Here is a 25,791-nt window from a genome sequence, read left to right as displayed (position 1 = left end):
CCCCCCCCCCCCCCCCCCAACAGCAACAACAACAACAAAAAACCAAAACCTAATCAAAACTATTGGAGGAAATAGTTAAAAGGCTGCAACTTAGCTGGCTAAATCCATCAAATTGTGTGGAGTACCATCTAGAATTACAAAGATGATGAACTCGGTAGGACAGCATGTGTGGTCATAGAATCTTTTACTTGCTGTAAATTGTACTAGATGAGAGAGAGGAAAAAGGCCTGAATTAAGTATGTGAGTGAAAGTATCAATGTGAAGCAAAGAAAAAAGCAATTTGAGTGAGATTAGCAGGGTCTGCTAGGAGGTGTCAGTGCCAGTTTATGGGGCGCTCAGACTTCAGCTGGTATAAAGAAGGTGATTTAGTCAGTTTTCAAGAATGATGGGTTTGAACTGAGATGGGTTCAGTGAGGAGATGCAGGAGGATCAAGGAATGGCATATTTCCTTCTTGAGATCCCTATTTGGGGCTTGTTTGAGGGGTCCTACAGTAATGGTTAAGAGAGGGTGTGTTCATTCAATATAAATGAATAAAATGGGTGGGTAAAGGAAAAAGTGTCACCTCATCTAACAGATACTGGCAAAAAACTGATACAATTTACCTGGAGAGTCCATATAGCCTTGAAGGTGAAATGCTTCCAACAGTCAGAGTAGTCAGGTTTCAGACCGGTAGAAAAGTTGTATCAGACTGGAGCCTGCAGTGGTGTGGGATTGCATCTGTGGTCTTTCACAAGACTTTGTGGGACTTCCATTTAGTGAGGGAAATCAACACTGTTGCAATTTCACCCCTGAAATGAAGTAACTTTTTATAGTAAAAGGTAATGGAGGTGGTAAAGGGAAAGCAAGGTCATATAGTACACATACCTTGAGATATCTGAACCACTGCTGTTGGAATATATCCTGCACTTTGTATGTAACTTTAAATATGATAGGGAAATGCAGAATATTTCTTAATAAAAAAAAAACAACACCAAAACCAAACAACCCAACCTTAAATGACTTCACACATGCTCTAAAGATGATTGCGCTTTTATAAATTAATATCTTATGTTACATAAAACAACCAAAACCCAGAATTCTTAATGTCAGTAGCTATGTAACTTTTTTTCCTTTCTTCCTTCAGATAACAGTGATCTAATTGCTTGTACAGTCATAACAAAGGATGGAGGTCAGGTTCAAAGATTCCTGGCTGTGGATATTTACCAGATGAGTTTGGTTGAGCCAGATGTTGCCAGACTTGGATGGGGAGTAGTTAAGTTTGCAGGCCTTTTGCAGGTAAGAGAAGTTTTAATCTGGGTGCTTACTTTTTCTCATTTGAAAATCTACATTTATGTTGGATAAATAGCAATACCAGTATCAGCTTATATATTTAAGGTCTGTAGCATACTTGCTTGTTTCTTCTGTTGCTAGTCTTTTTTTCTAGTTCCTGCCTTTTAAACTTTTTCTGACGAGGTTTACATACCTATCTATAAGCATACTTGAAAATAAGGTCACTTCCCCGATATATATTGGGGTGTGTTCATTTTAACACTGAAATCATATACAATGAGGATTGATTCCCAAGCACATTCCTAAAGTGTCACAGTAATGAACTCTCCTAGAGTTCTGATCTTTCTTCTGATAGGAAGGGTAGGTGACAGACTGTAATTTCAAATGTTCTGTGCTTATCTGATTGTTTTCAAAAGCTTTAAAAAGTTTCCCAGACTTAGGTCTCTTTCTTTCCTTAGCTAACACTTTGTATTTCCTGAAAATTTGCTATGCTTAAATAACTTAATTGAATTTTAAATTGACTTAATCTCTATAAGTATCAATTTCTGAGGAACTAAATCCAAGGTTGTACATACTCCTTGCATACTCCTTTTCGTTTTTTTTAATGCAGAAACCGGGTTTTTAAAGAGCTTCAGTGGAGCATTTGTAGGGTTTTCTCTTAATGTTGATATTTAATCTATATTTTTAAAATGCTTACTTTTTCCTTAGCTACTTCTGTTTCTTTTTAGGATATGCAGGTGACGGGAGTAGAGGATGACAGTAGAGCTCTAAACATAATAATTCATAAGCCTGCCTCAAGTCCTCATTCTAAGCCCTTCCCTATCCTTCAAGCTACATTTATTTTTTCTGATCACATTCGCTGCATTATTGCAAAACAACGTCTTGCAAAAGGCCGTATCCAAGCTCGACGTATGAAAATGCAGAGAATAGCAGGTAAATGGTTATTTTGAAACGATTCTGAGAAATAAAACTTGTATGTCACGGGAAGTCACTCTGTAACATAAGGATGCGTTTGTTTCCAAGCAATAGATTTCTGGAGTGAAATATGTGTTTTCGTGTTTAATAATAGACATATCAAAGAAAGGATGAAAAAGAAGGAATCCCATCTTGTTACTACTAGCTGCCAATCATTTCATAAAACTCAGCATTTTTCTTGAAATATGATTCAGTGATGTGAAACTCAAATGCCCTACTTGGAAAGGAGATATTCTACTGCCTTAGCACTAAATTGGAGTTCAGCTTGCCCAAGTCCGGAATTGGATGGTGTCCTGATGGTGTTGATGATATCGTTTAATGCTTAGATGTGGTGATGGTGAGCAATCCGAAATAAGTGGACTACCAGCAGCTAGATTTGTGTATTTGGAGGAAATGCATGTGATCAGATGAAGGAAAGAGTTAATTTGAGTAAATAACAGAGAGTGATTAAATATTACTTGAATATTGAGTGAGTGAAGAATAAATGGAAGTTTACCAGTAAAGGCAATGGATTTGTGAATATAGGAAAGGAAACTGAAATACAGGAAGGAAAATAGGTGGGTAAATGGAAAAGGACACCAGCTATCTCAGTTACGTGAGTTGTCCAAGACCGATAATGAACCTCTGACAAATGTGAAAAACAAAGTCATAGCTGGTATTAAAATTGAGTTGGCCAGGGAATTATTCTGGCTTAAGACTATTTTAATATCTCATTCTGTAGGAAGCTAACTAAAAAGCATTTTATGTTTTGCATTTACAAAATAGATATGTTGTACTCTTATGGCTTCATGTTAAACCTCAAACTTGCTTTATTTTTTATACAGGTCTATTTTAATATTAAGATTTTAGGTTAAACAGTAACGCAAAGGCTTTTTTCCAGTTTTAAAGCAGATTGTCTCTTTAAATGGCAAAAAAGATTGTCTCTTCTGCACTGTTCAATTGTAACTAATGAATTGCTTTATTTGTACAGGGAAAAACTGAAGATGTTTTTTAAATAACTTTTATGGCTTGTTTAATGCAAGGAGCTTACTGTAATTCTTTTTTCTCCTCCACTCTATTTTGAGGCTTCCTTAGTGTAAATGGAATGTGGACAGCAATGGTAGAAAAGGTTGCCAGAAGTGCTGTCTCTTCTTTTTTCATTGCAATTGCAACTGTAGTTAAGAGATAAATGCAGGCAGGTTATGTTAAACAATCTGGTTTTGTCTTAAGATCCTGAGCAAACTATCAATTTTATTTTCACCTACTCTTCCTTTTATGTATTTTTGAATAACAAAAAATATCAATTGTGATTAAACATAGCTCTCCTGGATCTTCCTGTTCAGCCTTCAACTGAAGTTGTTATGGGCTTTGGACACAGCTCTGCAGCTACAGCCCAGCACCTTCCATTTAGATTTTATGATCAGTCACGACGTGGTAGCAGTGACCCTACAGTGCAACGCTCTGTTTTTGCATCTGTTGACAAAGTTCCAGGTGAGATTAGCATTCATTATCAAGCAAATTTTCCTTTGTGATTTGTGTCTGCAAAAGCTGAACTGTAACTTTTATAAGCAATGAAAAGCTTTCTATCATGTGTTTCTGAACCCACAACTCCAGGATGAGGCTTAGGGAAAAACTAGTAATACCTGGGCGTGTATTCCAGGTACCTTGTGAGCAACACATCCGCGGCGGTTTCTCCAAATACACTGGAAGTGTCTTAATACTTTGCCTTCCTTTACAAATTGAGTCATGTTCCCTGTACTCAGTATTTATGCAACGCATCTCTCAGTTGTGCATAGTTCCTCCTTCAATTTGGTTGAGATCATTTTCTTGTCAGTTTGTAAAAATAGCTGGGATATCGTGCACTACCTTGTTTACCTTGGAGCTAGTGAGCCGGAAAAGGGCCACAGCTACTCCTAAAACATTAACTTGGAATCGGAATTAAAGGAATGATTCTAAATCAGTGAGCTCTTTGCTCTTTTTTCTCCTTATTGTCTATTTCACAAATTGAATTCTCTGAAAAGTTTTGGTTTTTTTTCCAGATGGTAAACTTTTCTTCTTTTGGATTGAGTAATTTTAGAGTTGAATCTCGTATTGCTTTAAAGTAGGTAATTTTGCTGTGTTATACAAACGATACAATCTTGTTACTACTAGCTGCCAGTCATTTCACAAAACTCAGCATTTCCCTTGAAATGTGATTCAGTGATTCAAAATTCAAAGGCCCTACTTAGAAAGCAGATGTTCTACTGCCTTAGCAGTAAATTGGAGCTCACTTGCCCAAGTCCTGAGTCTGGCAAACAGAAATCGTAAAAGCATTTATATTGTTGGTCGGGTTTTTCAAAAGACCTGTATCTTGTATAGTGGTATTTCCTTATTTGATGTGACTTCCACGGAAAAGGCGTGTTTGAAAAGATGCCAGCGTTACTGCTTTAGAATTGACCTTCTCTAAGAAGAGTGTGCTTGTGTTCATAACGAGTGACTTCATCTATTCTCTTTTTTTTTTTTTTTTTTTTTGGCAGGGGGTGGGAGGTGTTGGGGCTGATGCAACATAATAGTTTGTTCAAACAACCACATACTTACTTTGAATTCCAGGAGATGGAAACTTCCACTGTGTGAGCATACAAATCCAGAGGAAAAAGTATTTTTAAGCTTTTATTTGATACCAAGCATGAGAAAACAGCCACAGAACACAAAGTTTTTCAGATGCTGCGTTTTTGAAATGCATTTTATGATAGCCCGTAATATAATAAAAATGGATTAATATATTGTTCTGCATCTGATTCCAAAATAAAAATCGAATGGATGAGTTTTCCTAGTTCTGGGTGATTATCATAGGAATCTGTTTGTGGTTATCCCTTAATCAGGCTTGGAGGGATTTTTACTTGAAAAGAAAGACTTTGTGCCTTTTAAAAAAAATTGTTAAACAAGTTGCAGTTAAATTACTATCTTCATGTTCATGTTTCAAGCCAGGCTGGATGGGGCTTTGAGCAACCTGGTCTAATGGGAGGTGTCCCTGCCTGGGGCAGAGGGATTGGAACTCGATGGTCTTTAAGGTCCCTTCCAACCTAAACCATCCTGTGTACTCATTTCTTTACGCTACAACTTTAAGTGGCGTTTAAGGGTTCTGGAAAGCTCATATAATCTGTAAGAAACCCAATAATAGAAACATGTTAATTTGATTATACTTATAAGAAACGAGTTATGCTTTTCCTTGATGATGGTGGGCTTTGTTGATTTAAAGGAGAGCTGTGGTTTTGGCAATATTTTTAAAAGATTAATCACTTTTTTCTTGGGAGGATTACGTCAGTGCTGTAAATGCAGTGTGGTTTTTAAGAAACTGACAATGATAAAAATGTTTTCAGCCCTTCTGCAAATTTCACTCTGTGGAGAGTTTTAGTACAACTATTGAATCAGTTCCTTAATCCCTCTTCTCAATGAATTTAGAATTTTCAAGAACACTTATTTCAGTCTTCTCCAATTTGGTTTCTGTTGTATTTCACTAGAGAGCATTCAGTTACCTTATTGTAGTCAAGCTGTGCTTCACTTTGCTTTATTGTTTCATGGTCCAAGTTAAAATCTGTTTTGAAAGCACTTCTTGATATCTAGAGGAAAGAAGTGAGGGTTGTTGCAGCTTAAAACCAAATTTTGTGCAAGACAGGTGAAAGAATATATCAGACCATGCTTCCAAACATCCCTGTTAATACTCTTTAATAAAGTACAGGTTATGCAAAGGCAGTGAGTTGGTGTAATCATCCCAGATGACTGTCCTGATAAACTGGGCAATTCTCATCAGAGAAGAACAGAAGTAAAATCCTTCACTTGATCAATCCTTCACTGTGAATATACTTCAGGGTCTATTTTAGGTTAATGGCCCCTGCCAGAACGTTAGAGCATTTTAGGAATAGTTTAGTTGGCTGGACTGTTCACCATCTTCTAGAACAGCTAGGTATTCATATGATGCTTTTGAAGCACTCAATGTAAATAATTACATTTTTTTTCAAATTAAGGAGCAGGTTTGGTAGGTGTCTTGTGAACATAGGTCTTATACTGAAAGCAAATAAATAATCACTTCCTCTCCAAACTCAAATATTAATTTTAAATGCCAGCTGTATACTGAGATTTATATGCACAGTGTGTCTTAAGGGAAATATTAACGGCTTCCTACAAAACATACGTCTAAATACTTTAACAAGTGTGGTTGCTTTCCTATGAGAATATTTACTTTGGAAAGCAAAATAAATCAATAAATCTGTCTTACGATTTTCTCCATTGTTAATACCTTAGTATATGATAATTATAATAATATTTTTTTAGAGGAAACATGGAAAAAACTTGTTAATATTAGCCATTGCATGCAAAGCATAGCCATCTTAATTTTAAAATCTGAAGGAAGAAAAATGGTCTTTTATAGTTTTGTAGCCTTTTAAATGAAAAATTAATTTTCTTTAAATGAAAAAGAAAATGTAAGCGAGAATTCTGTGTGAAGTTTACGTCACTTGAGAATAGGAAAACCTTAAGCAAAGCCTGAGAATTATTCAAGCAGTTTTTGAGGTTGTTAAATTTTTTTCTCATAAAATTGATTTTAGCTTTTTCAAATATTAACTCTTAAAGCACATTATATACTTGAAAAAATGATGTGGCCTTCTTTAGGAGGTCACCACAGGTGGGCATAAAATCGTAGGTTTTAAAAATTAAAATGTGTATAACCTTTTTGAATTAAGTGCCTTTTCCATCTGCACTAAGAAAGCAGATCCTTTTGATCAAAATTCTAATGAGGGGCTTGACATTCACAGAGCGATGAGCATCTGCAGTTGTTAACTAATTTTATGAGGTTAGATTGCTCAACGTGTTTGTCATATTTTGGAACTGTACCGTGGAACTCTGATCAACCCTTTCACGTTTGTCATCAGTCACAGCTACTGTAGGAACATCAGTCTGGGATAGTTCACTTTAGTCCTAAGTTTCTTCTAGTGTGAGTTGGTTGAAGTGTCCTGTGATCCATAATTCTAGAATACAGTTGCTTTTATAGTCCATGAGTGTATTTAAAGTATTTTTAATTCCTTTGTTCTGTGCAAGAATAATGGAGTACAACTGCTAACTCGGTTTATCACCTCAGTTTGTTTTTCTAACTAATATTCTCTGAACCATTTCAAGTTTGATACTTAGTTATGTCTGCTGTTTTAAAGACCCAACTCTGCTGCCTTTTTTATACCTACTTACATTGCCTGGTCTTCAGAATTGTGGGACATGAGCATCATCATCAGAATAATCTTGAACTAAATTTCTGTGCAGAAGTATTCAAGCAGATGTGCTTAATTAAGGTAGTTTGACAGCCCTAAGATAAAACTACCTTGATTTATGTAATGTGAATTACAGCTTGTGTAAGAAATTAAAGATGCCATTGAAATGGAGTTAAATGTGTAACAGTGCTAGTTAAATTTTTTAATTTTTTTTCTTAATAAGAAATAGGTTTTCAAACAATTTTTTACTTACTATTTTGGGAGTTTACTATTTACAAGGATTATTTTCAGTAAAAGAACACCACTTCAAAATAACTCATTCCGAGACTGAGAATTCTCAAGTCCTCTGTTTTAGTGCTGACTTACGCTTTAGCGCTCTCCATGCCAGCTGAACTATTCCAATTTCTTTCAACTGGTAGAAGGGACTTCTCTGGTTGATGGAAAAAATTATGGTATACTTCAATATTAGAGTTCCTTTTTGCATTAAAGGACAGTCAAAATAAATGCTGTCACCACAAGTCATTGTTCACAATGAGGATGTGCTGGCAAGGCATAAAGAGTTACAGCCATAGCAAAGAACTAAATCCCCTGATCATTGAGCTTGAAATTATTCTGTAAGTACACTTAATTGATGAGAACTGTGAATAAAGCTACAAACCCATTTTCCGCCCTGACTCCTCCTCCCCCTTATCAACTTCAAATTTTATTCTTAGGAGATCTTACAGTTCAGCCAGTCTTTTACGTGAAATCATTATAAGACAGTAAGAAGACTTTCTCCAATTTAGGAGAAAGATTTACATTAATTGCTTAAGAACAAGCTCCTTCAAATAAAAGCTAAGAAGCTATTTCAGCTTTTAGCATGAAAATTTGCTGCTGTTATGTAAAACACGGCAAAAGGATAACTATTGATACATATTTTAAGAAAGAAACCCAGCCTTATGAAACACTGTGATTATGGAACAAAGATCTTCTTCGAGGAACTGGGAAGGTACACAGTTACAGTAATACCTTACTGAGTGCTAACTAGAAAGTTTTGTTGAAGCAGAATCATGACTTCTAGAAAGGACATATTTGTGTTTGTAACTAACATCTATCACAACTTGAGAGTCATAAAGTAGTAAGAAGGGCACCTCTAGAACCTTTTGACTGATATTTTACTTCCTGTAGTGGTGATTAATTCTGCTCACCTTTTCTTTTGCAGATATTTCCTGAAGGAGTTTCCTGGTTAGAATATTTGTTCTTAGTAGTTTCCTTGTTACAGTATTTTGAATGATTTAGACTTGTGTTTCTCTCCCATCTAAATTACCTTCCTATTGCACACTTAAAATCCTTCCTCTGCAGTGGTATTAGGAGAGAAAATATGTTAAGATCTTTTACAAGCAAATGCTTCACTGTAAGGACATGAATCCACGGGCGCTGTTTTGCAGAACCTTTAGGCAGGCAATCTTGCTGAATCGACCAGCTTTTCCTATAATGGTCACAGTAGAACTTGTTTATTTTTTCTGTTTCTACTATTTTGATGAGGATGGAAGAGTTCTTCTCCCTATAAGTGCAAACCTTCTGTGCATATAGGATGCCTTGGATGGGTACAACTTTTCCAGCACTTTAAGGGAAACAAAATATATTGATATGCACTCTTATACCAGTGGCTTTAGTAACTGTTCCAAACCCAAGTTTCATTCACTGTAACAGATGACTTTGCCTCACTTCTGTGGTCACAAGTCCATTGATTATTCCCTGTTTCCCATCCTAACTGGTGTTTCAAAATATGAAGTATGTGTGAGTAACCTAATGCACATTTGGTATGTTAAAAACCTGTATGTATCAGTGGCCCTGAGTGCTATAAAAGTCTTTCACATTTGAGGCAGTTCAGTTTGTGGTTAACTTTTTGCAGACTATCAGGCGTCACTGTGTGTAACCTCAGTTTAACTTATCTAAATGATTGTAGAAGATCAATGAGTTTGGTTTCTGAAATAAAATACATGGGTTTATTTACATTTGTAGAATAATTAGTTGCTTACCAAACAATTTGTTTTAACTAAAATAGATGTCTCCTGCCATGGTGGTTATTTAATTCTTTCAAGTGGTGTTCATCTTGAACATAATGAATGGTAACTGAAAATTAGAGAAAAGCTTGGTAAAAGTGGCATGCACCCAGCTAAAATGGTGATGCAAGTACTAACAGCAGTTCAGATAGCATTGTGTTTCTGCAAGTGGTTTTGAGTCTAGCTCCTGAGTATAAGCATAGGAGGTTGAGGGTAAGACGTAGGACCGCAGATTAAGTCACATTATTCCCAGAACAGATGTTAGCTTTTTTTCCTGTCTTCCTTTCTTCATCCACTCTGGCTTTTTTCCTTGTAACGCAACCTGTCAGTGTGTGTTGCTGCTAACAGTGTTTTCCTGACTTGTCATGTCTGTGTTTCAAAGCTTTCATATGCTTCTCTTAACAAGCCTGTTGAAACTTGAGTTTTGACTGGCTGCCTGCTGAATGGCACCAGCAAATTCCCTAAACAGGAGACTCTCTGTAAGACTCATCCATTCAATGCCATGAGAGATTCCCCATATAAAAGAATAAAGTTGTGTGGTACATTTGCTTTCTCTCATACCTGATGGCTGGATACTTTCCTTTGCAGTGTTCTCTATGCAGTGAAGACAGCAAGTGGTATACTGTTATGTGGTTCATAGTACACATTGTGGCTGTTTTCAGTAATTCAGGGGACTCCCAATAAAAAGCGAACTTTTGCATTAATACTCTCCCATGGACGAGTGGGAAGGGCTGCAGAAGTAGCTGAGTTGTGTATATCACCTGAGATACAGCTCATATTGAAGATACTCCTTTTGCTGTAAGAAGTGCTGCTTGCTATCAAAACCTGAAGAGATGACTAAAAGCTTCCAAGGACTAGGAGGAATGTCTGCCAAAGGAAAGCTTTAATAATAAAATCAAGGAATTGCTATAGATGTGTCATTGTGAGGAAGGTTGCTGAGAACCATGCGAAGTGTGTAGTCTTCTGAACTTACGAGATCAAGGAAGTATGAGCAACACAGTGGTACTTGTCTTCACTGGATTTGTAGTTCGTGAACTTCTCTCTCAGAGCGTGCTGTAAATTGTAGGTTCTACACAAAATACTTAGCACAACATAAGTAGAATAACTATCATTTACTTTCTGATTCAGTATAGTCTTATGCAATAAATACTTAAATTGACTAAAGCAGTGAAATTAAATCTTGCGTAGTATATCACTCTCAGATTATTCAATTCTGAGATGTTTGGTTTGAGAAAACAGGGATTTGAATTTCTTCGTTACACTTCTTTCTCAAATTGCTTACTTCCAATGGATTTCCCTGCGCTGCAGGTCCTCAATACTTTCTGAAATTGCATCTTGATGGAGAAAGTGCGTGAATCATTGTATGTGAGGAGGGAAGGAATTAAAATGAGGATTTTATTTCTTAAGGCATGCCAAAGATGGAAGTAGAGGGTTGCAGAGGAAGGAGAAAAGAATGAATGTAACATTATGTTAGGCAAGAAGAAATACTACAATGTAAAGAATTAGATGAAATTGTCGACTGAAAGCCAGAAGAAAGCATTTTAAGTGTGCTGTCAGACTCTGTATAGACTGACTTGTGACAAGGTGGATGAAATGCAATGCCAACATTAGATTTGATTGATAAAGTTTTTATTTGATTGATAAAATAGTGCAGGCTTTCCATGCAAGGGGTTTTTTGTTCTCTTTTGACTTAACAATTTTCTTTATCACATCAAAGTCTGTGACCCATTAATTTATTGAATATACCAAAACCTGAAGAGTTTTGACTGTTTGTACAAGCTCCAAGTTTTAAAATGTTCTGAATCTCTTAACCTCTACTTGTTCATTGATCAGCATTTGTAGATAGCGTGTTTTCAGTAAGATGCATTTAGATTTTCAGGCCTCTGAGATGAAGGTGAGAGAAAGTGCATCCCCTGGATCACTACTCAAAATTAACACACTTTGATGCAATATTCGCTCTTGCCTGTTCTCAATTCGTTCATGTGGGTTAACTCTTTCAAGCTAACTATTAACTTGTAAACTTCAATGTCCTGTTTCTCAGGCTTTGCTGTAGCCCAGTGTATAAATCAGCACAATCCATCACCACTCTCATCACCATCACCTTCCAGTGGCAGCGGGAGTACAGGGCGCTGTGATTCGGTGACTGCAAGCTCAACATCCACTCCTTCTGCTGCACAGAGCCCAGCAGGTACTAAATCATGATTTTCAGCCTAGGCACCAAGGGATGTAGAGTAGTTTATTGTAAAATTAAGTTACTGTGTTATTGGTTAAATACAGACTAGGACTTTATGTTTTCAGATCACTTGATCATTCAACTAAACCAGTTAAAGTATAGTATGGTGCAAAAAAAATTTTTAATTTTTTTTCAGCTTTCTGGAACTCTAATAAATACTTGGCATCTTTCAGCAGTGATTTTAAGTACTGGTGGAATAATGTCCTGCTTGTCTGATTTGTCTCCTAGCACATACAATTTAAAATGTCAGTTTGTTCGGATTTATTTTTTTTTAACTGAAGTATTGCTTTGCATAACTTGTAAACTATTAGCCTTTCACTGTAGTGGATAAGTTGATATCCACATGAAGCATCTTTTTTTTTTTTAACTGCATGACACTTGCCTTTGTATGTTTACCTTATGTTAAGTTTTAGCAATGGGCCAAACGTGAAATATTTGCCAGTAATTTAGGATGCTAATATCGTCAAGCTTTTGCAATAACACTATTCTGGCTGAACACCACCACAGCTGAGGAGGCTGTTTCATGAGTGCAGAAGAAACTACCATATAGATAGGCTGACAGTATAACTTTCACAAATGTAGCTACCACGTGTTTGTATTGGTTGGTATATTTAGGAGGTATGTTTATACTGGGACTTGTTGCATTAGAATGCCTTCATTCCTCCTTTTTTTTGTGTGTAGTATTTGTAGACAATCTTGTAATGATGTTAGTTCTGACTACAAATTCTGTGTGAGGTAGAAAGCCTCAAGCTGGAGACTAAACAAGAAGGAAATCCTGAAGGGTGGGCACTGAAATGCTTTCATGCTAGAACTGACCTGCTCTACCTTGTTTTGGCTATAAAACACTAGAGATGACATGATTCTCAAGACCTTTCCAAACAGTCCCCTCATTTTAACAGTCACTTCCAATGTTGATTGCTGCTTGAAATGTTTCCCCCTTAAGACATACCATTTTGCCTTTATTCACAAGTCTTGTTTATATCTAAACTTTTTTTGCATCCCTACAGGAAATAATACAATCTTTGTCAGTGATTTAGTGTTTTGTAGGTTTCACTGAGCAGTTTCAGGAGATCAATGTACATTATATGTCCAAAGTGACTATCCCTGCAGGAAATATTGCTGGAAAGGGTAAGAAAAGGCAGCTTATTAAACTTACGAACAATATATAAAGCATTCTAGCTCCCAGACTCTAGATTAAAAAGCATCTGTTGCTGTGGTAGACTAACATATAGTGAAAATATTCCTGCAATATAGGTAATTCCAGAATAAAATGTGGAATGCTTTTCTATATGCAATCTATTCAAAACTTTGGAAGGACCTCATTTTCTCAGTTGCTAAGTGATCGATGTTAATCAGGCTCTTGATGGTCTAGACAATATGGTGATTACACAGAGAAGTGGTATCGCTTGTCAGAAGTCTCAGTGTGGACTGGCACTACAAGACAACATTTGACTACATGTTTCTCCTTAGCAGTGTAAAAGGGCTCATCTATTATGTCCTTTGCTGTATTTGAATCCTATTGGCAATAGCAGCTAAGAAAAAACTGTGGTAAAGGAAATTAAAATAAAAAATCTGAATTTATTTTTGTAAGTAACATGCTAGTTCACAGAAATACCAAGCAAGACTATATTATGTGTTTCAAAGTGCATATAATCTGACTTCTATGAAAAACTGAGTAGATCCAGAGCAAATAATTCCTCATCTAGCATAAAAAGATTGTGCCTTATTGAAGGCTGTATAAGACTGTAGTTAAGAAAATTAAAATCTACTTACACAGTATGCTGGCATTTTTATGACATAAAATTCTGTTTATTTTTCCTGCAATTTAAAAAGCCTGATGACAAGAGGCTGCTCGTTTTCCAAAAAAAACCCGAACCAAGCAAACAAAAGCAAGAAAGAAAACCCACCAAAAACCCCCAAACAAACTTCCACCACCACTCAAAAAACAACTGAACAATGCAATCATGAAAACAACAGCAACAAAAAAAGCAAAACCAAATAAACCAAAAAAATGTTTATGTTTTTTAAATGCCTGTTGTTGGTCTGCAATTTCCCAGTTAGGTTGCATGAACTGTCTACACTTAGTATGACCTTTATTCTGGCTTAATCATAAAGTATGTTCAAAATGCCACATGTCATACAGAAAAACAGTCTTTGGGTGGGTTTGGGGTTTTTTGCACAGGATCTGGGTGCACTGATGTAGATGCTTCAGCAAATCTAGCTGGGAGGATACAAATCTGTGCCCTACCACTGTTAGCATAGTAACCTTCAGCAAAGTCAGTGGAAATGAACAAGTAGTGTCAGATACTTCCATCCCAAGTCAGCAGCTTGTGTTAACCTGCCAGAGGGCTGACATTTGAACTGAACTCCTGGACTTTGTTCTGCTAACTCATCTTGGAGAGCAGTACAGAGAGGAAGACTGGCTGTATGTGCATGAGCAGGTAATTTGGTGCAATAGGACAATGAATAGTTGGTGCTGAGGTACGTGCACCTAATCTGCATGTGGTTTAGGGATTTTGCTATCGACCATATTTGCTCTGACCTTTAGGACCAAGCATTCCTGCCATGTACGTGGTTGTCTGAAGGACAAGTTATTAGTTTACTGCAAGTTTATAATGGATGTTCTCATGAATGATCTCCCTTCTATAGTATTTGTATGTAATTGTGATCTGCACTGGAAACTGTTGCCAGGAGCATGATCATGAAAGAGCTTATCTGTTTGGTATGTCCAGATAGCTGCTCTGTAGGCTTCTGCATGAGCAAAAGTACACTGCTGTAATTAGTGAAAGTGTCTTGACCACTGTCTGTGTTATATCAGGTCTTGCTGACCACTCAGCTGAGTTACAGAAAATTGTTGGTATTCACACCCTTCAATGTAAAACCATGTGGATTTTCCCTTTACCTGTTGAGGTCTATTGAAACTGAACTGCCTTACTCTGCTGTGAAACAGAAGAGGAGGCTTACGAAATGTGAAGTGTCTCCTTCAAGGAGAAAGTAACAAGTAGCTGATGAACAGCAAGCAATTACCAAGATCTGGTTTATGCCCCAAGGCAGCACTTGAATTCTGCCACTGTCTGTCACATTTGAATCTTCCTTCTCATTTTCCATTCTATTTTAAGCACACTTCACGTGAGCACGCATATTTGCTCTTTGTCCCTTCTCTGCTCCCCTGTTGGTGCTGGCAACTGTTCAGGTTGTTGACCATGAAGAACATGCAAAGTTGCTCAGGAACTTGAGTCAAGAAGGTCAGACAAGTTAAAGGGGAAATGTGTATGTGGACTTCAAGGAAACTATCTCAACTACCTTCCTTAAGAGCAACATCTTAAACCATGACAGCTGTGATTGTAGCGCCCTAAGCTACTGTCTGTTGACAGATTTAAACTGTTCAGAGTTTGATATACGTTTATGGTGCTTGTAATACTCACAGAGTTGTTCCAGGAAATAAGATTGGAACATACACACTGACTTTTATGTAAAACAGTGATAGACGAGAACAAAATGAAGACAAATTGCGTAATTGTTAGTTGAGAGAAAACAATGTTACAAGATAGAGTATATATCAACAGTTAAACAGTAAAAGAGCTTTCAAACGTATCACAGAAAAAAAATAATTTTAATTTGGTGTTTTGTAAAAATACTGTACTTGCTATCACTCCTACCTGCATCAAACCATTACACAATATCTTAGCATGAGGGGAGGTTAACTGAACTTACATAAAATTATATGACTATTGTGCATGTTTGAGTCCATCATAAGAGAACTGCAGTTGCCTTAACTGCTTTATCATGAGTAAAATAAACTCATAAGAGTTTATTGGCTATCCTACCTAATAATTGTCACAATACTTCATGGCACAGGTATTTTAAAGCCTAGCAGCTCCCTAATTTGCAGTATTTGGGAAATAAGCTTAGCCCTTTACAAGATCTCTGTACCTTAAAATTGAAAAAGCAGAAGTCTTCCCTTAAGTAAAGGAGAATCCCTAGCAAGATGGAAAAAGTGCTATCAAGTTCTGCAAATGCTACTATTAGATTGGCTTTTTCTTTTTATTTACATTATTATGTTTTTAAAATTAACGTGTCTATTTGAAGTGTTGCTATGCATAAGATGAAAAATGTTCTCTTGCTAGGCAGATTTTACTCATCAGGCTTCTGAGGTTAGAATAGTCTCTTCTTGGCTACACTTGCTGTACCCATGCACTTCTTTAAAGTACTTATTTTTATATATGCCAAGGATTAAGATAAAGAAGCTCTCTTACTATAAGTTAGTAGTCTTCCAGAATTATGTATGTGTAATGTCATCTACACTGTATTTTACCACATTTTAAGTTGTCTTAAGCTTTAAAATGCAATTGGCTTCAATATTTAAGAAAATTGTTTTCACTGGAACAGTGGACATTGAGGACTTCCGAAGGCATCAATCTTCTATGCCACTTTTGCTGTATTTCAGACTTCTGGCAGAAGTTGGTGGTAAAAGGTCTAAAATAAGTACAAAGGGCTGTCCCTTGTTGCAGAGAATGTATTGGATTCCAGTCTGTAAAGTAAAACTTAGATATTCCAAGGACAGGATGATTTATCAAGCATGGAGAGCCTGTAAGAGCAGTGCCTGCCATCTTACTGAAACCATCCCTGTCTCTTCTCTCTATAATCAGTAACGTAAATGTGGTTTGATCTCTTCTGTTCTATGATGCCAGTAATTTTCTAATGAGGTGAGGAAGTACTTTTGTTTCTAGAAAGTTTCTTTTCTGGAAACTTTCTACGCACCAAGCATCATCATCTGAACTGCTGCTATCTTTTAAAACACTCTGGCTCTTTTTATAAACCAAATCTAATACTGCAGTTTCATATCATGAAATAGTTGGTCTGAATGGTCTGAAGTATTGTCACCTGTACAGCAGTGTGCCTCTTCTGGTTTTCACTGGCCATAAATTATAATAATTCTGTGTCACCGGCATTTGTGATAATTAGCTTCTATCAAGATTTCTAAAGCATGTGAGTAGATTGTAATGCAAATAAACGCCTGCCAGTCCCCCTCAGTTGTAAGCGCTGTCAGTATTGCCAGACTTAATACAGTTTGGGCTATGACCATTTCCAGATGGGCAAGCAAAAAATAAATTCAGTTAAACTCATTTATTTCTAAAGAATGAATACTTTCAACTTCAGAAGTACTTCCCAAATTTATAAGACTGTTGGTGTGGTGTCCAGTTGTATTCAAGATACCAGCAGTTATGGATGTGTCCTTGTCATTTTTTCTTGTTGCTACTCTAACATTTATCCTTTGTCTTCATTCCAGTTTCCCTTCCTTGTTTCATTGTTAAAGCCTTCGTATGATATATCGCTGTGTTTTCCTCTAGTAAGGTCTGGCAGGAAAGGACGTCGGCGGGTGTTTAGTCTGTCGGAGGCTGACAGTCACGGTGGACACTGGGTTTAGGTCTTCAAGCAGCAGCTGCAACAGAAACTCGCGCAATATCAATTCAGGCAGGTTCCTCCATAAGCTTTCAAAAGCCCGTAACAGTTAATAGAACACACTTGGTTTCCATGCTGACAGCAATGACAGTGAGGTAGGAAACTGAAGAAAGCATCACAAATATTTGTCTCTACTGTCTTTTGGGGAGAATTGTAAAGCAATAATTAGCAATTTCTGGAAGCCTTATCTGCAGCTTCTCCAGTGTTTCTTGGCTCTTGCCAAAGGTGGAAATTGTGCTATCAAGCCTCCAGCTTCAAAGCAGCAGCTATGTCTTCATTTGCACAGGGGCAACCATGGCTGTAGTGGAATTTAGTAAGCACAGGCTTCTGATTGGACAGTGATTCAGGTACTTGGCTAGCAACAAGAAATCAATTTATAATTCTGGTAAAATGGACAAGCATTCAGCATAAGATTGTCCTTGGGCTGTGATGGCACAAGATTAATAATATTTGTGATCATCAAACTCAGGCAAATGGCTTTATGGACTGTTAATTGCCTGAGGAGATGAGGAGGGGAAGCAGATGCAAAAAAGATGGAAATACGTTCAGACTACCTTCATATTTGTATAACCTATTTTAACTTGTATCTAATTAATTGCTTTTTTTTACTATCATGGCATGATATTTTACTCTGTTAATATTATATAAACACCCTTTTTTGTCTTTATGGATTTACTTTGCATTGTTTCACTTAATGTCCTGTTGTTTGTATTTTTGTTATCCTTTCATAGTATAGTGCTGTACAGATTAGGACACCTCTCTGTAGATTATATTCATTCTTTCCTTTTCCTGTTCTTTTCTGTCTCCTTTCACTAATAATCATCTTTAACATAAGTTAATATGTTAAAGTTAGTTGAGTGATTTGGTTTGGATTTTTTTGCTGTAACGATAATCTTGTTTGCATTATAGAAGTGCTGAAAAACATCTCAGGTTGCTGGAGCCACTGCAACCAGAGAGAGCTAATAATACTCAAAAACTTGTAAAATGACACCCTGTTTTCAAACCTTGTTTGGTACTTAAATTTGGGGGCATATGGGGACTGTTTATTAGAACTAAATGCTAGCATCACAACTGTTTTAAGAAGCCGACTTTGCTCTCCCAGGTTTTGTTGCAGATCTGGTTTATATTTGTTGCCAGAACACTCTTGCTTAAATACATGGGGGTTGGGAAGAAGTTAAAAAAAAAGATGTTTTTTTCCCATACTAGATGATAACTTTTTGATTTTTAAGAGTGCAGTATATCTTAGTGACCAGTGATTTTATTCAGATGAAGATGACAATTCTTTTTGCTCTTTCTATCCAGAAGTCAAACTGGAACCAAATGTTAGGAGTTTGAGGTTTTTTTTGAAAGCCAGTTAGTACTTGTCTGTACAATATAGACACAAGTTCCAGATAATGGGTAGAGAACTCAATCTCCAAATGTATTGGGTGCCTTGAAAGTCTTTTGAATCAAGAGCTTGGTACCTATCTGGATTTTAGAGACAGACATTCTTGTAATAATCCCTTCTTGAGCTTTTTTTTTTTTTCAGCTAGGGTGCATCTTTTTGCTAATTGTTTGTTCCAGTTTCAGAGACTTTTAAGAATTAGTATATAAATATATATTTATGTAATTTGATCCTTCTCTGAATTGAGCATGACTTCAAAAGCCTTTGAAATTTTGAGCCTCAAAAATTTTCTCATTAGTGATTATTGTCCAGAAACCATATATTCAATTAACTGGGAGGTGTTATATGTGAAAACATTTTACATCAATAGAGTGGTCTGATTTTTCATTGTAATGTCTCTTTTATATACCAAATTTTCATTCCAAGATGCTGGATCTCTTTAATCTATTTTCTGTTTAGTTTTCTTCATCTGTAGTCTAGGAGGATTTTACTCTATTCTTATATCCAAAAGGTATGAGAGAGAGTTGTGGTTTCAAGCGAGTATACACTTCAACTAGCCTATGGATTGGCCACAAAGATATAAGTACCGCTCTCATAGCCATAGCTTATAGCTGTGACCTGAAGAGTCGGATTTTTATTTAAGTATTAGTCCAGAAGGGATAAAGTATTGCAAAATAGTGAGAGATGTTGATATTTTGTAGACAATGTTAAAATTTCTCCCTCCTCTGCCCCTTTGTGTACTGGTATTTGCTTTCTGCCCCTGCAGGGACCGGTGGCAGTAATGCCATGCTGGGTTACAGAAATGTGTAATGGTAATAGAAGTGAAGCTCTGACCAGTGACTAATGAAATATTGAATGTAGAGGAGAGAGACTTACTTGTATCACTAGTAAATAAAAGCAGGAGGGAAGCATAGAAGAGCTGTAATTTTGTATTCTCTGTAAGAACTGCAGCTGAAATACTGGACAGTATATTCTGCGAATGTTTTTTGATATTTTTATCTTTTTTCTGAATGCTTTTTCAGACTCTTGGATAGAAAATTTGGACTTGTTGACTCCAGATGCTGCTTTTTTTTTTTTTTTTTTGGGTGGGGGCTTTTTTCAAATGCCTTTTTTTTTTTTTTTTTCCTTTGTGGCATTAAGAAGGGAGTCACTTTAGCATTAATTTAGACCCTATGTGGAAGGATTTGGGGACAGAACAGCATCGCAAAAGAATATGTATGCCTGCCATGATTTCAGTAAATGAAAGCATTGTGAAAATATATTAATATTTTGTTGGGAGTGGGGGAGGAATTATTTAAAAAATTAACCACAGAATCAAAAGTGAAATAGCAGAACTGCAGTAGAAATGTGCTTTATATAACATTCCTGAGCAGAATATCATAGACTGATAATATTTTATTTACCAGAATGTCTCAGGTTTCTGAATCCTGAATTTTGGTGAATATCCACTCTATAATTAAGATAAATAATCTTGACAAAGAACAATGAGATTCTAAGATTTTAGAAATTCAGAAAGTAAAATCACCGGAAAGAGACGCACTGTTTTGTGCATACCAAACCACAACAGTATTTATCTTGGAATTCAGAGAAAAGAGGCTTTATTTCAATGTTTTTAGCAGCTCACTTTCCATGCAAGTCTTCCATCACATCCTCTGTTATCAAACACTACGTTCTCACTAAAGCTTCTTGACAGCTAAAAAGTATCTGCAGAGTTATTTTGAATCTGTCCTTATTTTTCAAAAATAACCGGTGATGTCCCTTTTATTTAAAAGGAGACCTTTTTACAATCTATAAATTCTGGTTTTATTAAAGCAAGAAGCTTTAGCCACCAATTCAGCAAAAAGTAAAATTTAGTGGCTTTCTGAAGTGAGAATACACCATTGTTTGGGGTTATTTTACCAGAAAGGTAAAAAAAACTCAATAGTCTTACTGTTATCCCTCTGATACCTTACTGATATCCATTCCATTCTCAGCTTTGTTTTTCTTTTTTTTTTTTTGCCTTATGTTCATGCTTTCTTTTCTTTTACAGGATTAATTGGAATCATATTGCAACTGAAATATTTTTAAGGTTACTGTGTATTAAAAACAGAACTTAATTCTTAGTTTCTGTATTCACTACATTGCCTTGTAGTCTTTTCTGCAGATGCCTGTACACTTGAACACATGCTGTTTCGTACAATAATTCCAAAAATGGTCTGTCTTGAAGCTGGATACCTGTTACTTTAATGGCATCTATTGCTCTAGTCTGAAAAGAAAAAAGCCCTGACTTTTCTGGGCATACTTGCTCGTGTAAGGCTGTATTGCCTCATCCCCTACAGTCACTATCCATCTGAGCCAAATGAGCAGTTCACTTGATAGTTAGCTAGGATTTTAAGGGGCAAAAGGACAGTACAAACAGCCATTAATGTTTGGGGGTTTTTTGTTGTGTGGGAAGGCGTAGTGGCATGTCAGTTTTTTGTGGTATGTAATGCATGCTTCCAGTTTTATCTGTGTTGTATGCTCTATGCTTAAGAGCACAAAAAAATCATATAATGTAAGCAGGCTTATTTTGCAGCACCTTTCAGTTGCAGTAAGCACATTATTCTCCTTCCTGTCCTTCCATAGTTCTGCTTTCTGTGGTTGAGGTGTCCCTTAAATGTGAATCTGGAGAATGAAATGAGAGAATGACTTCCAAATTTTTGTGGGAAACAAGCTATATCTTGAGAAAAATACTTACAGAGGGATTCTTTTTTTGTTTTTATTTCTAAAGAGCTTCCTGGTATGGGGTGGCTATTCATTTTAGTCTATACTAAATACTGGAGAGGCTTTCTTGTTCTTCCTCTCAATTTTCTCTCTCTAGGAATATTTCTGATGCTGCTTCATATTCTGATACTAAATATGTACAATTTTCTGGTTACTAATTTGAACAGATTCCTGCTGGCGTTTTGTGTTATGCCTTCATAACATTTTGTTTTATTTCTAATTGCTAAAAAGGGAATGTGTAAGCATAGTGCTTCACAAAACTGCATTTTCCACCCAATTATTCTTATATATTCAAAATTAATAGTATACTGTTAGGCTTCATGTACATACTAAGTTGAATATTAATTGTTTCTTGGTGTTCTCTTTTATTAGACGATGCTTCAGCTCCAGAGCAGCCTCAGATGACCATTTCTGGTCAGACGATGTTGACTGATGAAACTCTTTCAGCTGTCTCAAAGTCTAGCAAGAATGCTGTAAAAAACAGTGACATAGACACAGCAAACCTGTCTCCTAGCCTGATTCCTGCGCAGCAGCCCACAATATCATTAATAACAGATGATAATACGGATGCACTAAGTGTAGAGTCGCTTACACTGGTGCCACCAGTTGATCCACACAGCATTCGAACATTCAGCTGCATTTCTCAGTCCTCTTTGCAATCCGAAGTTGAAGTTTGCAAGGTAAAAGAGGTAGAGGAAGAATGTTCTGACTAAAGCCAACCTGCAGACTGTGATAAACAGTGAAGCAAATGCAACCAAATTCTTTGTTGTTTTTTCTTTGGGAATGCAGATATTTCTTGAAGGCTGAGAGGTCATCTGGTCTGCAAGAAGAGGCCCACCAATGAGAGAGAATGTGGGCAGCTTTTAGAGTAAACATCAGATGCTCGGCATATTTAAACTGGAGAAGGAAAAAAAAAAAAAACCAACAAAAAACACTTTTGAATCTGGACTGGTTGTTTCCTACCAATTTCTGTTATATAAGAACATGAAAGTATTTCAGTGCTCCTACATTCTTTCTACTATAGAGTTCCAGCTGCAGGAATTAAGTTAATTGTAAAAAGTCTAGAGTTTTAAGGCAAAGTGAAAAACTTCTTGAACACCTGGCTTCAGGGTATTGTATCATTACTTCTCTTAAACTGGAGACATACCATTGACCAGAAAAAATTATATCTTGTAGTACAGAGATAACACTTCCATTTGAGACATGGTGTGTGTTTCAGTTTGGGTGTTTTTTTTGGTTTGCTGGGTTTTTTGTTTGGTGGGGTTTGTTTTGTTTTTTAAATCCTGATCGCATTGCTCTTTTGGGGGTCTGCATGATACCAGCAGGCTTGGCCACCCTGTGTTGTCTGCGTAGGACTCCAAACTTCAATATTGTGTTTTCCATGTGTAATATTTATTTCAAGGTTTCATACAAAGCAAGATACATATATCAAACAATTTTTTTTAAAAGGTAAAAGCCTGCAATTTAATGACAAATGTTTATTCAAATTTACATGAGGGACTTTTGAGACCACTTTAGCCTTTGCTTAACCAGCTACTGAGGAATGTGAAATATTTTAAGAGATTTCTGTAGCTTGTTTGTTCATTTCTGACAGTCCAATTGCTACGCCTTTGAGGAATGATGATACCCTTTCTACCGAAGGACAACTTTTAGAAGCAGACAGAAGCAGTTTTACTTTAAAGAGTTTTTTTTAAACTTTTCATCTTCATGTAGGAAGAAGGTCACCACATCTAACTGATAATTCCTTTGCAAGTCTGAAACTCAAAAGGGAAAGGTATTGTGTAGTTTTTGTCCTGTCTGGGATAGTGTCACAGTTAAACAACACCACTACGTAGAAGTGATTCTGAGTTTATGCTTGCCTTGCTTTGCTTCCTAGATCCTGATACCAAGTTGACAGAAAGTAGTGGAAAAACATTGATTAAAGTTTGGAATGTTCTTTGCTGATTTGATACATGATCAGCATGAATGGAATTCAAGATTTCTCATCAATTTCCATGTGTGTTAATTTAAATTAGTAGTAAAATGAGTAGATTGTCATTATTGGTCTGCTTGTAACATTGAGTGCTTTCTGGCTCTCAAATATTGAAGAATAGTATTTACTTTATTGTGATTACAGTCATCAATACAACCTGTTTCCTCATTCTGTCTCTACTAACATTGATTTGATACCACAATTTCCATGTGTGTTAATTTAAATTAGTAGTAAAATGAGTAGATTGTCATTATTGGTCTGCTTGTAGGAGTAGGTGAATCTGAAAAGTTTTTACCTACTTTCCTGGCTGTCAGAGGGAATACTTGGAGTGCTTTTAAATGTAATATTTATATATGAGGTTGTCTAATCCACAAATATAACTTTGCTCGCTTTTTCCCATCTTTTCCTTCACATAATAACTTAATCTTTGTAAAGCATGTTATTGATGTGTAGTTTTCTGTAACTTCTACTTTGTCTCAAGTTGAATTAACCAATCTTCTGACCATTCCAGGGTGGCCCAAAACTCTAAATCAATTCTGAGAGTTAGGTCTCCTCAGCACTGCTATGGATATGGGATGAGAATTTGACATTGCTGAAGTAGGAGCCTACTGTTTTTTTTGGTCGTATGCTTAGGGTGAGTTCACTCTGCAGACACTGTTGCAGCTAATGTATGTGTACCTTAACAAGCCTAGACATCATTAGCAATTGGGGCAGATAGACCACATAAATTTTTATTAGCTGAACTGATTCCAGTCAAGACTTCCTCTGGTATGTTGCAGCATTACACTGTAGCCCCAGTAATATTGTGAAGATCATTATAAAAACAATGCCTTAGCTCGAAAGCATTTTATGTTAGCTGTTACCCTTAGCTCTTGACGTAGACAAAATGCAACTGTGCGGGCTGAATTCCCTTAAACAGAATTAATTTTAGACAGAAAAACCTTGATCTCTTCTTTACTTTCAAATTCAGTTCTAGCAAGATTAGGACCATGCACAAGGAGTCTTTAATGGATATGCATAATGTCACCCTTGACCCATATCATACAAGAAATGGCACAAAGGGAAAGAAAACCGACTTTGTGCTTTTCACTGCCTTTGATTGGCTTTTAAATTTCATGACCAGTTGTCTACTGAGAGCTTCACAGGAAATAACTGAGGTAGATACTATTATTAGGAAAACAGAAGACTAAGTCTACTGTCCAGTCCACTGCTGTCAGAGCCTTGCTGGTCAAGAGGTGGTAAGATGGGACATTTTTTAGCAGTTCTATGAAAAGCCTTCTGCAAAGATGGAATTACTCTAGGAAAGCTCTGGCTGCCCCAGCTCTGCCGATGTTGTGTTATATGAATACTACAACTGGTACAGACCAACTTAAATCTCTGAATAGTTGTGCCACAGAAGCAAATGATTTTTGATTTGTATGCTTCTAACATTATACAATTTGACTGTGCTTCATGCTGCATTAGGAGACTTCAGAATGTAGAAGCTCTGGGGATGCTGAAGTAATCTGTCATCAGCAGCCTTTTTATCTCTAGAAGTACAGTGTTACTTATCTACAATTCTTTGAAGAGTATCTTATCTATCTCTCCCTTATCAGAAAAACTCAAGGGCTGTTTCCTTATCTCCCTTTCACTGTAAAAAGGAAACACAACCAAGAAAGCATTAGCACATCAGCCACAAATGTAACTTTTTTCTAAAAAAAGTTGGCTAGAGTCAGTGTAACGTCATCCTTTTTAACCAAAGTTGCAAATGAGAGCAGCAGCTAAACAACTGACCATTCAAAAGGCTCACTATTTCAGCGTAATACTGCAGAGGGGAGGTACAATCACTCTAATGTAAATACAGCAACATTCCAGAGCAAAATATCAAAATGTTTGAGAGATGCTAAATTCCCAGTGTGTGTTTGTAGAGGCTATGCCTATCTTCAACCATATTCTGTTAACATAAAACAGTTCCATTACTCTCTTTCTTTTGGGAAGAGAAGCCAAAAAAGCCAAGGCATACTGAATGTTACTTTGCTATTTTATGGTCTATGTATCTTATTGTATCAAATCTTACCAAAATATTACTTGTTTAACAAAACTGTGTTGCCATCACTGTTAGGTCTCATTGCCTCTTGCTGGTCCCCTTTGCTTTTCTGTCATCCAGCGTACACCAATGAACAAGACTCCAGCTTCTCATTTGTGAAGAGAGTAATGGCAGCACACACTTGGTAATCTGGTAAGAAAGGGAGGGAGGAAACATCAGTGCCCAGTATTAATGTCTTCTTCACCATGGCAGTAATGCTTGCAATGTAAAACTTGCATGCAAAAATTGTTTTGCAGAAATTCTTTGATTTAGAAAGAAACAGAAGGTTAGGCTTCCTGCCGTTTATTTTACAAGCTGTGTGGATGAAACCAAATTAATTAGAAACATGGTCACATATATTAATACTAAAAGCTCTATTTTGTGTGTGAAGTAATGAGTTATATACAATATAAGGATTGAGCTCAT

The 25,791-nt window shown here is 36.5% G+C and overlaps 1 protein-coding gene across 4 annotated transcripts in view; it reads left to right on the top strand.

Annotated features, from left to right (window-relative positions):
* CLEC16A (C-type lectin domain family 16, member A) overlaps positions 1-22,308 on the top strand; it is a 71,994-nt gene extending 49,686 nt beyond the window's left edge. For 2 of the 4 annotated variants that reach the window (XM_014936552.1, XM_014936551.1), the window contains 5 exons: positions 1,125-1,276; positions 1,999-2,203; positions 3,545-3,715; positions 11,548-11,694; positions 21,701-22,308. In XM_014936552.1, the coding sequence (XP_014792038.1) occupies positions 1,125-1,276; positions 1,999-2,203; positions 3,545-3,715; positions 11,548-11,694; positions 21,701-22,041 (1,016 nt within the window). In that variant the 3' untranslated portion in view covers positions 22,042-22,308. Of the gene's footprint in view, positions 1-1,124; positions 1,277-1,998; positions 2,204-3,544; positions 3,716-11,547; positions 11,695-17,090; positions 17,215-21,700 lie in introns of all 4 variants that reach the window. The other 2 variants (XM_014936554.1, XM_014936553.1) reach the window with 2 other exon arrangements.
* The last annotated feature ends 3,483 nt before the right edge of the window (positions 22,309-25,791 follow it).

This window comes from Calidris pugnax, unplaced genomic scaffold, assembly GCF_001431845.1.
Source record: "Calidris pugnax isolate Ruff unplaced genomic scaffold, ASM143184v1 scaffold17, whole genome shotgun sequence".
Lineage (NCBI taxonomy): Eukaryota > Metazoa > Chordata > Aves > Charadriiformes > Scolopacidae > Calidris > Calidris pugnax.
This window is presented reverse-complemented; position numbering and strand designations above follow the sequence as displayed.